The 10735-nt window shown below is 64.6% G+C and overlaps 2 protein-coding genes and 1 long non-coding RNA gene across 6 annotated transcripts; 2 read left to right on the plus strand and 1 right to left on the minus strand.

Moving 5' to 3' along the window:
• Positions 1–859: 859 nt before the first annotated feature.
• Positions 860–2029, plus strand: LKAAEAR1 (LKAAEAR motif containing 1). Its single transcript, XM_059707518.1, has 3 exons — positions 860–1487; positions 1713–1835; positions 1913–2029. The coding sequence occupies exons 1-3, from the start codon at positions 1047–1049 to the stop codon at positions 1970–1972; spliced, it is 624 nt and encodes a 207-aa protein (XP_059563501.1). The 5' UTR covers positions 860–1046; the 3' UTR covers positions 1973–2029.
• A 3201-nt stretch (positions 2030–5230) lies between these two features.
• RGS19 (regulator of G protein signaling 19) lies at positions 5231–10671 on the plus strand. Of its 4 annotated transcripts, none has more exons than XM_059704958.1 (5): positions 5231–5328; positions 8205–8301; positions 8457–8575; positions 9583–9657; positions 9752–10671. In XM_059704958.1, exons 2-5 carry the CDS (start codon positions 8272–8274, stop codon positions 10176–10178), a joined length of 651 nt encoding a protein of 216 aa, XP_059560941.1. In that variant the 5' UTR covers positions 5231–5328; positions 8205–8271; the 3' UTR covers positions 10179–10671. The 4 variants fall into 4 exon arrangements, 3 of the variants coding, with proteins under 3 accessions (XP_059560941.1, XP_059560939.1, XP_059560940.1); XM_059704956.1 differs by lacking the exon at positions 5231–5328 and adding an exon at positions 5718–5853; XM_059704957.1 differs by lacking the exon at positions 5231–5328 and adding an exon at positions 5718–5853 and having other exon boundaries at positions 9755–10671.
• LOC132239111 (uncharacterized) lies at positions 6676–7255 on the minus strand. Its single transcript, XR_009453980.1, has 3 exons — positions 7139–7255; positions 6905–7097; positions 6676–6811 (listed from the first exon to the last, which is right to left on the minus strand). It is a non-coding gene; the product is annotated as an uncharacterized LOC132239111 (long non-coding RNA).
• Positions 10672–10735: the final 64 nt, after the last annotated feature.

A 10735-nucleotide genomic window follows, 5' to 3' on the forward strand; every position in this document is an offset into this window, starting at 1 on the left:
CACAAATAGATTACAGAAATCCAGGAGCCAGAGGTTTAGGGTTCAGCAAAACCCAGGTCTGATCTTGTGGGACCCCTGGGACCCCAACCTTGCCCTGGGAGGAGTGAGTGGTCGTTGGTGTTACCCCATTTCCAGTCTGAACTCCAGCGGCTGTGGGGGGCATGTGGAGGGTAAGGGCTCAGTGCTAAGGTCTCTAGCTGCGCTCCTTGCCCCCAAAATTAGCCACCAAAGACCGCCCCAGCCAGGAAGCTGGGCGCACAGGCCCCCACAGTGTATTGGGGCCCCAGAAGGAAAGACAGCTCATGGGGACCAGAAAAGCTTCTGTCACCACCTCCACGATCTTCGACTGGCTGGGGCGGCTGCGGGCATCCGGTGGCGATGTGGTCTGCTCACCTGGACCAGGGTTTTGCCCTTGCCCCGTGCGAGGGGCCACTCACTGTGGCCCGGGTTGGGGAGGGGCGGGGCTCCCGGTTGCCGGGCAACCGCGCGTCACAGGCCCCAGTGAGTAGGGGCTTTGTTGGAGGCTGACTGCAGAAGCTGAAATGTATGGGGTGTCCGAAGGGGGAGGAGGGCAGGACCTGGCCCGGGTTCTAGGGCCTGGGGTGGTATGGGCTGGACCCCGGGAAGGGAGGAGCCCTGGAGGGGAGACCGGCCGACCCTGGTGAGCCCTCCCGGCTATCCCCTCTCCGTCTAGACCAGTGCGGGGCAGACCAGGAAGATGGGTCTCCCCAGAAGCAAGCCAGCGTCCATTTGGCTCTGAGCCTCCCCTGGGGCTCCAGCCATCGTCGCGGGGAGGGTCTGCCAGGCCTGGTCTCCAACCTTGGGTGGGGCCGGAGGCAATTCAAGGGTCTCAGCATTTTCTCAGTGGACAGAGAAACAGCCCGTGGGCAGAAGTGGGATTTCCTGAAACTCCGAGAGGAACAGAAAGTTCTAGCAGGACCGATAGCGAGGCTTGACCCGGGGGCAGAGGCTGGAGGCAGGGACCTAAGGCGGCTGCGGGGTCTAGAGGGGGTGGCAGATGCCCCGCGGACAACGTGCTGGCACCAATGACGGGAAGTCCTCCTCCCTTAGCAAGGCCCAGGATGCCACCCCCGGCCGCAAAGGAGGCCGGGAGCAGGGACCTGCGGGAGAGAGCCGGGAAGGGCGCGCAGAGCGCAGAGTCCCGCGAGAAGCGCGCCAAGGGGGCAGCCGCAAAGGGGCCCCCCAAGCCAGGCTGGGCTCTGTCACTGGAGGGGCTGGAGGCCATGAGCCCCAAGCAGTGCCACCGCCACCTGCTCTTCGGGGACTTGCTTGAAGACGTGGGTGCGGCCGCCTCCATCTTCCCCCGCGAGTCAGCGGAGTTGGGGTACCGGATGCCCGACCCGCGGGCGTGGGCGCAGTCACTGGAGCCGTCGACGGCGCGCCAGGACCAGCTGCTCGGCGTCCTCAAGGCGGCCGAGGCCCGCGGTCGGGTCCGCGCCTTGCGGTTGCGCTACACCTACATGCGGGTCAGGCGCGGGGGCCAGAGGCAGGGGCGGGCATGCGAGACGGTGGGGCAGCCTGCGCGGGAGACCGCCGGGCCCTGAGGAAAGGGGTGGGGATGGCGAGGGCTCCCTGCGGGAGCGGAGGGTGGCGGCGGGGCGGGGCGGCCCGCGGGGTGCCCTGCGGGAGAGAGCCAGGCGGGGCCGACTCTCTGGGGCTCAGAAACCCCCCACGCTGCGCCCGACCCACAGGCGGAGGAGATCTCGCTTCTCATCCAGCGACAGAAGTCCGCGCGCGCCGCCATCCGGCTGGAGCTGTTCCTGCCGCCGCAGCTGAAGCCCACGCGGATCCCGGACCCCCTGGACCGCCAAGAGGTGCCTGGCAGCCCGGGAAGGGGCGGAGGGGGGGCGCCCACCGCCCTGCACACCTGACCCCAGCCCCTCTCCCGCAGCGGAGGCGCGTGGAGACCATTCTGGAGGAGAAAGTGGACGGCAGGAACTTCCTGCGATGACGGCCAGGCGCACTGGCGACCACACCCCACCTCCCCCATAAAGTTCTGGTTCTCCAAGGCCTGCTGGTCTTTATGCTCCCCCTCCAGGCCCCTGGGCGGAAAGGGGGTCACAGAGTGGGGCATCTCCAACAAAGCAGGAAGATGCAAGGGAGGGGTGTCAGGTAGACAGGGGCCAGGGACACCCTTAACCTCCCAAACCCAGAGCTGTCAACCTGCAGGAGAGGAGAGGGGAGAGCCTGGCTCAGCAGCAGTCACAGCTCCATGGGAGAGTAGGGCAGCCCATGCCCCCAGGCTGCAGGCCACCCCACAGGGGTTCAGAGAGGAGTGATGTTCTGGGCACACGCCTTGGAGAGCAGCAGGCTGGGTGGTCCTCAGGAGAACTCAGAGGTGGGGAGGAGGGGGAGGCCAGCCGCTGTGCCCTCTGGCTCTCCTTTCCATCCTGAATGCTGCCTCTGCCCTGCTCCATCTCCCTGACCAGTCGCCCCCCCACACACACACACACACGCACACGCACACACGCACACATGCACACGCACAGAAGGAAACTGCCCTGTTCCATTTGGACAAACCTACCTCCTGCAGATCTTCTAGATTCTGAAGAGCCTCCAAGTTTCTGGACAACCCTTGGAGAATACTCTTGCTGTTTGCAGAGCCCAGGACTTCCCTCAGCCACCCTCCACCCCCCACTTCCCTACCCCCCCCAGACTGCAGTGGGGGCTTCAGGGACTCCACAAGCTCCACCCCTAGGGCCCTCCCCCTCCCAATAGGCTGCAGTGCAAAGATCCTGGAGGGGTGCATTCTTTACAGTCCCTAGGTCAGAGCTGGCGTCTGGCAAGGACTCTTGCTCAGTGGTAGTCACTCTCCCTCCCTCGGCCAGCTCAGGATGGGGACCGCTGTGGGGACCGGGCCTCTGTGCCCTCAGCTAGCCTAGCCCTTCCCCCTGCAACGACCCTTTGCCCTCTCTGAGCTATTGCTGCCTTTGGCCTGGATCACACCCAGGACCGTGTGTGGAGCTGGAGTCTGGCAGCTCCGGGAGGGAGGTGTTCAAGAAGGAAGAGGGAAGGAGGAAGGAGAGATGGACAGGGAGGCAGTTTCTGTCCAGGAGTGGTGGCCATTCACACTCTGACATGCACTGGACGACAGCCAGGCCTGGCTCCCTGCAATTAGGACCCCAGCATTCTGTCTCCTGAGAATGTGCTGAGGGCCTGATGATTCCATGTGTTTGTAAAAGCACATTTCATGTCATCACTTCTCCGAGCCTCCATTTCTTCATCTAAAAAGGAGGCCCTCAGGGGCCTCGCTGGGCGCCATGCCCTCCACACAGCACTTACTCCACCAGGGAGGGCACTGCCGTAGGCAGGCACCAAGGGCAGAAGGACAACACAGACATGCCAAGCCCTACGAAGGCCAGCTACAGAGTAGCCTCATAGACGGCTGCACACCAGATGTCAAGCTGGCACACAGGGCACCCTTTGACCCCCATGCCGAGGAGGGGACCCTAGGTCTGCAGAGGAGGCCAAGGGAAGCAGTGAGGAAAGGTAGCTGGGGCTGGAGGTGGTGGCTGCTATGAGCAAGCGAAGCAGGCGACTATGATTCAATGTCTGTGAGGGCTGTGAGGGATCAGGTGGTTCCCAGGGCTGCAAACTTAAGCTCTGGACAGAGGGTCCTGGGTTCAAATTCCATCTCCACCATTATCTTTTTTTAAAAATATATTTTTATTGATTTCAGAGAGGAAGGGAGAGGGAGAAAGAGATAGAAACATCAATAATAAGAGAGAACCATTGATGGGCTGCCTCCTGCACCCCCTATACTGGGGATCGAGCCACAACCCGTGCATGTGCCCTTGAAGGGAATTAACCCGCTGGCAGACGCTCTATCCACTGCGCCAAACCAGCAAGGGTATCTCCTCCACCATTTTCTTGAGTGAATTTCTGCCCAGCCTGCCTGGGCTCCTCCGTGGAACATGGGGACACTCTACAGAGTCAGACTCCCCAGAGGAGGTGCAGGACACCCAGAAAGGCCGAGGCAAGGGGATGGAGAGCAGGCCCAAGTGGCCAGAGGACACGGGGGAGTGGCTCAAAGGGGCAAAGAGGTTTGTGGACCCGCACCCACAGCCAGCTGCTACACATTTCTCAGGTGGGGCGGAGCTGCTACACCAAGGGATCAGCCTGGCAGAGTGACCTGGACCAGTACTGGCCCGTCTTTGTGGGACCTCGGGTCTGGACAGGCTCTGGGTCTCTGCCCCTGTCCTAGCCAGCCTGTCAACATAGCACCAAGCTCCCTGGGTCCACGGCATCAGGAGGCTCCCCGGCTCCAGGGCCCTGCCACCCCTCTGCCCCCTCCCCTGCCTCTTCATCTCTCACCCAGTAGCAGTCCGCGCCAGGGCCGTCTGTCTGACACCCTGTGAGGCCCCAGTGCGGCATGAAGAAGCGTGTGTGTAAAGTCTCCATTTCCCTTCACACCTCAGAGTTCTGGGAGCCTGTCCACAGGGCGACGGTACAACGGGAAGTCGTTTTGTGAGCAGAACCCAGCATCAGGAGCTGTGCAGGCTGTCGCCTGCAGGGGACCCGCTGAGACCAGGGGTCACACCCACTGCATGCCGGGAGCATGGGCAGGGCCACCGCGATGCTCCAAAAGCTGGGACAGGAACTGAACTAACAACTGTACCGGCTCTTTAAACTGTAGGGTACCTCGGGGCAGCATGAGGGGTTAGAAGGGACTCACCCCAAGACCCCACGGATAGGACAGGGACTTTTGATGACTCCAGATGCAAGAACCCATCCCCCACACGGCAACCCAGGGCCCCTGCCCCTTCCTTGGTAACCCCCTACATTGTAGGGCCTACAACATGGAGATAGGGGCTCCTACCCGCATTTTACTGGTGGGGCCTGGGGCAGGCGGGCAGAGCAACGCGCGGTCCTGGCGCGGCCTTAGCCCAGGGCTCTCGGGCTCCACTTTGGAACAGCGTCTCAGGGCGCCCACGTGCAGGCAGAGCCAGGGTGGCCCGGCTAAGCAGAGCCAGGCCCGACCACACCCCCAGGGGCTGCAGAGCTAGCCCAGGCGGCTCAGGGGCTAGAGGCCCCAGGGGCGACCCCTCACCTTCAGCCACAGCCCTAGCGATTCACGGTGGGGACCGAGGGCCGAGCCGGCCGGGGCCGGGTGGTGGGGAGCGGAGGGAGGGGCGCGGAGCCGCGAGCGCGGGGCGGGGCGGGGCGCGCGGGCGCCTCCCCGAGCGAGGAAGTGCCGGCCCCGCGCTTTGGGGAAGTGCGGCCAGGCGCCTGCGCACAGCACCCCGCGCCCGGCCGGCGATCGGCGGGACCTCGGAGCCGGGCCGGCGAGCGGCTGAGAGCCTGGCGGTGAGTGCGCGCCGGTGGCGCCGGGACCGCTACTGCCCCTGCGGCCAGGGCTGTGCGGGCGGGAGCGGGCTCCGGTTCCGCACCCCAAGGACTCCCGCCGCGGGGTCCACGTGGACCCCGGGCCGCAGAGGGACTGGAGTCCACCCCCACGCGCGTGGGGGAGGGGGTGCTGCCACTGGGTTCCCCTTTTCTGCAGCTCAGAGCCTGGGGAAGTGATTGCTCAAGGGGGGGCCGGAAGAACCCAGGTTTCCGTGTCTCCCGCCCCCCCAGCTGGTGGGGAGGGGCCGAGGCGGGACACCCTGTCGGCCCGCTCCGTCCGTCGGATCTGGCAGCTTCTCAGACCTGCGAGTCGCAGAGGAGGCGCCGACCCCCACCCCAACGGAGAGGGCCGGGCCGGCGCGATCCAGAACCGCGGGAACCTGCCACCGACTCGCCCCCGCTGCTGCGGCGCACGCCCCTTCGGCAGCCAGGGGAGGCCCAGACCGAACCGGCCCCTCCCGCTCCCGCCTCGCCGTTGGGTCGCTGGTGAGTGGGGCGCCATGGCGACTTCCTCGAGGTCGGGGTGGGGGCCTCGGGTCCCTGCAAAAGAAGACAGGCTTTTGCAGGCCAGACCCTCCCGCAGGAAAAGGGATCGAGAAGTGAGTCTCCGCCACCACTGGAAAGGTGGGCTGGGGCGAGGGTCACCGGGTGAGGAACATTGCCTCGGAGGAGCCAATCTGGGGCTCCCCCACCAGCCAGATGTGGAGGGGGGCAGGTAGGAAAGGTACTGAGCAGGATTAGGAGGGAATGGAGCCCGGAGGTGATGGCAAGTCTACTAAGAGGTACACTGGCTGCCTGTCCAGTCTCTTCCATCCCAGGCTGGGGAGGGGGTGGGAAGCTTCGAGGGACTAGGGAAGCGGACGGAGCCCCCCTCCAAATGCCAGGATGAGGGCCAGGAACCCCAGCCAGGAGAGAGTAGGCGCCCTGGGGCACAGGCTGGCCACAGCCAGCCTGAAAAGGGAGTCAGGTCCAGGGCCTGCAACCTGGACAGCAGGAACTTGTCCCCCCTCTGCCCCAAATTTGGACTCCAGCACCTGGGCCCTGCACCCTCACACAGGGCCCCTCTGCTTCAGAGCTGAGTCGGAGATGGCAGCCCACTCAGGTGCTGGGGGCTGGGGACAGGACGAGGCCCTGCCCCCACTGGCGGGTGGGGGTGCAGAGGAGGAAGAGCAGCTCTGCCTGGGGAAGTCACAGCAGCCTGGGGTACAGCTACAGCTGCAGGCCGCAGAGGCTGCCACACCCCTTCCTTTCCCTAGAAACTTGACCCCTGAGGGAAAAGCTGTGGGCTGCTGCTTCCCCATCTGCCTCCTGGGAGCCCCCGGGACCAAGTTTGAACCCTAACCCTACCCTGCCATGATCTCAGGGTTGTAAGGGGCTAAGGCCCCAGGGGACCCTGTGCCTTGCTCCCAGTTATGGGTCAGGGCAGGGGCCTCTGTGCCAGGCCCTGAGACAGGGGTGCCCTGAGCATGCACAGGGTCCTGGCCAGGGCCAGAATGGAGCCCTGCTCCAGAGCTGCTGGCCTGGGGACTGCCAGGACCTATCCCTAGAGCATCCACCCTCCCCTCCTGACCATGGCCTAGGCCAGCATGGACCACAAAGGATTAAAAGATCCTCAGCTGACTGATGTGAAACCAAGTTTTGAGCCTCCTGCCGGCTGAGACAGGTGGTGGGGGCTCAAGAAGGTTTGCAAGGCAGATGGACAGGGCTCCCCAGGCCCTGTGGGCCCTCGGCTGGGTGGGTGGGGGGCTCCCCAGGCCCTGTGGGCCCTCACCTGGGCCAAGGTGAGCGCAGGCAGGGGCCGTGGTGGGAAGACATTCAAAACTGCCTCCAGGGTGCTGGTGGCTGCCCTGTGCTGTCACTTTCGAGGTGCAGTACTTGGGGATCCGCAGTCGGCCTTCCTGGAGACACATGAAGGCTGCCTGGCTCGAGCCTTCAGCTCCCCCCCCGCCACCCCCCCACCCCCCGTTCCCCGCACCCCCTGCGCAGAAAATGGTGCAGAGACTTTCTGCAGAGACACTGAGAAGGACACACCCCTTGCCTCCCCTGGGTACCCCGCAGTTCCAGCTAGGGAGCAGGACACCCCTCCCCTCCCGCTGCAGCCCCTGCTCCCCTCCCCCCACCTGTGCCCCCTGCTCTGTGGCAAGGCAGCCGTTTCCCCAGCCCGGAGCAGGGAGGGAGGCCGGGAGACCTGGGCAGTAAGTGGTCAGCTGGGGGTCAGGGCTACCAGGGGCCAGTGGTTGAGGACAGGGGAGCGGTAGGTCCACCGCAGAAAACTCATGGCTCTCCTCACCATGAGCCCCACTCCCCACGCCCTCAGGAAGCCCCGCTCCCTTTCCCACTCAGACCCTTCATGCTGCAGGCATGGTCGGCGCCCCTTGCTCAGTCCCAGTGACCAGGGCATTGCTGTGGGGCCCAGGGGCAGATCTGGATTCCTGGTGGGAAGCAACCCTACCCACCCCCACCCCCCAGCACAACCTCCACAGGAGACCCAGGACGGGGGGAGCTGGGATGGGGGTTCTGCATGCCTCACTATCCTCCCTGTGCACTGACCTGACAGCCCCAGGCTCTTGGGGCCCCAGCCTCCTTGGGAGGGGCCAGGAGCCGGAAACCAAGAAAGAGGAACCCAGACTTCCGGCTTCCCAGGGACCAAGCAGATGGGGGTGTCCCAGAACCTCCTGGGAGCTCTTCACAGCCCTGATATAGGCTGGGGCGAGGCTGCAGGCAGGGGAGCGGGCCCTGCTGGGGCTCCAGGAAGGAGGGAGGCAACTCTCAAGACCCCTCCCGGGGGCCTCAGGGCTGGGGTCTCAGGTTCTCTGAGAACCTTGGCCTCTCCTCAGACCCCCAGGCTGTGGTCAGGGTCCCGAGCCGGCATCACGGAGCCCGAGCGACGACCTCCACCCACCCATGCCCACCGCGCATGAGGCCGAGAAGCAGGTGCACCTCCTCCGCCCCTGCCTCGCCCCCTCAGGGACTGGGGGGGGGAGGGGGCGCAACAAGGAATTGAGAGACCCTCCAGCACCGGGGAGGCTGGAACAGTTCTGCCTTTGGGAGCGTGGCCACCTGTGACTGAGGTAGCCCGTCTCCCCCAGCACACAGGGCCAGAGGAGGCAGACCAGCCTCCCTCCATGTCCAGTCATGCGGGGCCCCCGGCTCCCCCCAGCCGCAACCCCTGCTGCTTGTGCTGGTGTTGCTGTTGCAGCTGCTCCTGGTACGTGGGGGTGGGGAGGGGTGGGCTGAGCAGACCTGGGCCCAAGACCCCACTCCCTGACCCTCATGTGGCTTCTGAGGCATCACCTGCAGGCAGGACGCCTCTGCCACCCACAACACGTATCCAGGGGCTGTTGGGTTCTGGTGGCTGGTAGCCAGTGCCCTGTGTGCGCGCACCCCTCTGTCTTTTATTCAGCACACGCTAACTGGCACCACTTCCAGCCGGCCCCTGCTGGCCCTGCGGACCCACAGACTGTCAGATGGAAGGGGCTGAGCAGAGGCCTGGCCTGGGGACAATGGGGACACACCTCCAGAGCAGCTGCTGGAGTGGGCATGGGGCTCCGGGTCGTCCCCGGGTGGGCAGGCATCTGGGGAAGCTGTTTGAGTTTTTGTGCCTTTCAGAGGCCTGACCCGACTCAGACTTCCAGCCCTTAATTGCAGAATGGATAGCACTGCGGGGAACCAAAGGGGGCGGCTGACCTGTGAGCAAGCGAGGCCGGAGCCCAGATCCAGGATGGCTGAGGGTGGGCTGGGGGTGGAGAATAGGAAGAGTTGGGACTCACTGAGAGTTTGGCTTTGGAGGCCAAGGGGTGTTTGGGGTCAGGCAGGCGGCAGTAGGTGTGGAGTTCTGTGTGGACGCTTTGGTGCGAGGTGTCTGTTAGCCGGGCATGGGTTTGGGAGCCAGAGGGGGAAGACAGGCTTCTAGGGAGAGTCAGGAGTCACCCCTTGGGCCAGGGGCTTCCCCACCCCATCAGTAGGGCCTTTGGGAGAAGGTGGGTGAGGTCAGACGGGGGGATACCAGGAGCCCGTGAAGGCCCAAAGGCAGGAAGACAGTGGAGGTCCTGGGTCAAATGCAGCTGGAGCAGCCAAGGCCTGGGGGCAGGGGAGAAGGAGCGGATCCTAGGGCTGCCACCCGCGGTGGGCTCACAGGTGCTGAGAGCCCCAGGCCTCCTGTCCACACGTGCTGAGTGTCCGTGTTCACGCATGGGCCCGCGTATCTGCCATCAGGAGTGAAGGGCGGCGACCAGCATGGCGGGCTTCCGGGGAGAGCAAGCTGCAGCCCCTCCCCAGCTGCGAAGCCTGGTGAGTCTGGGGCCGTGAGCATCTGTGGGCGGGGGGGCGGGGGGGGTGGTCTGGGGGGAGCGGCACGTGCTTGACCTGGCGGCGGGTGCCCCAGCAGCACGCCAAGCCCTGAGGAGGTGCAGAGCTGGGCACAGTCCTTCGACAAGCTGATGCACAGCCCTGCGGGCCGCAGCGCGTTCCGGGCGTTCCTGCGCACGGAGTACAGCGAGGAGAACATGCTCTTCTGGCTGGCCTGCGAGGAGCTCAAGGCCGAGGCCAACCAGCACGTGGTGGACGAGAAGGCGCGGCTCATCTATGAGGATTACGTGTCCATCCTGTCCCCCAAGGAGGTGAGCCTGGACTCCCGCGTCCGGGAGGGCATCAACAAGAAGATGCAGGAGCCGTCCGCGCACACATTCGACGATGCCCAGCTGCAGATCTACACGCTCATGCACCGGGACTCCTACCCCCGCTTCCTCAGCTCCCCCGCCTACCGTGCCCTGCTGCTCCAGGGGGACTCCCAGTCCTCCCACGAGGCCTAGGCCGCCCCCCGCCGGCAGAGACTCAGGTCACCTTTCCCAGGCGGCAGCCGGTGTTGGCACACCAGGCCCAGCACCCTGAGGGCAGGCCAGGCGCTCTCCCCGCCCAAGGGGCGAGTGCCCTGAGGTCCTGCCAACAGGCAGGGGTGCTGGCCGGCCAGGGGCTCCTGCCCGGTGAGGGGCGGACCCTCCAGGGGGCATCTCGGATCCACCAGCCTCGAGAGGCCCTGGAGCCTGGAAAAGTGCCTTTGATGGAAGAGACCTCTGCACTGTCCAGTGTGTGACGTGGCCAGACCTTCCAGCGGGAGCTGTTTGCTCCCCGGAATCAGACCCAGAACCTCTGAACTAGGTTCAAGGTGACAGGATCCAGTTTCTCTCTTCTATGTTCATTAACTTTGAATCTGGAAACTTGTCCTCGCTGTATTTTATAAGGAAAAAAAGTTTTCATATTTATCTCCATTCCACCTCCCCCAAAATAGGATGTCTTGTTATTGAAGATACTTTTAAAGCAAGTCTCCTCCTTTCCATGTCCAGACCCAGGCAGGGGAGCAGGCGCTGTC

The sequence above is a fragment of the Myotis daubentonii genome, chromosome 8 (genome assembly GCF_963259705.1).
Source record: "Myotis daubentonii chromosome 8, mMyoDau2.1, whole genome shotgun sequence".
In the NCBI taxonomy this organism is placed as follows: Eukaryota; Metazoa; Chordata; class Mammalia; order Chiroptera; family Vespertilionidae; genus Myotis; species Myotis daubentonii.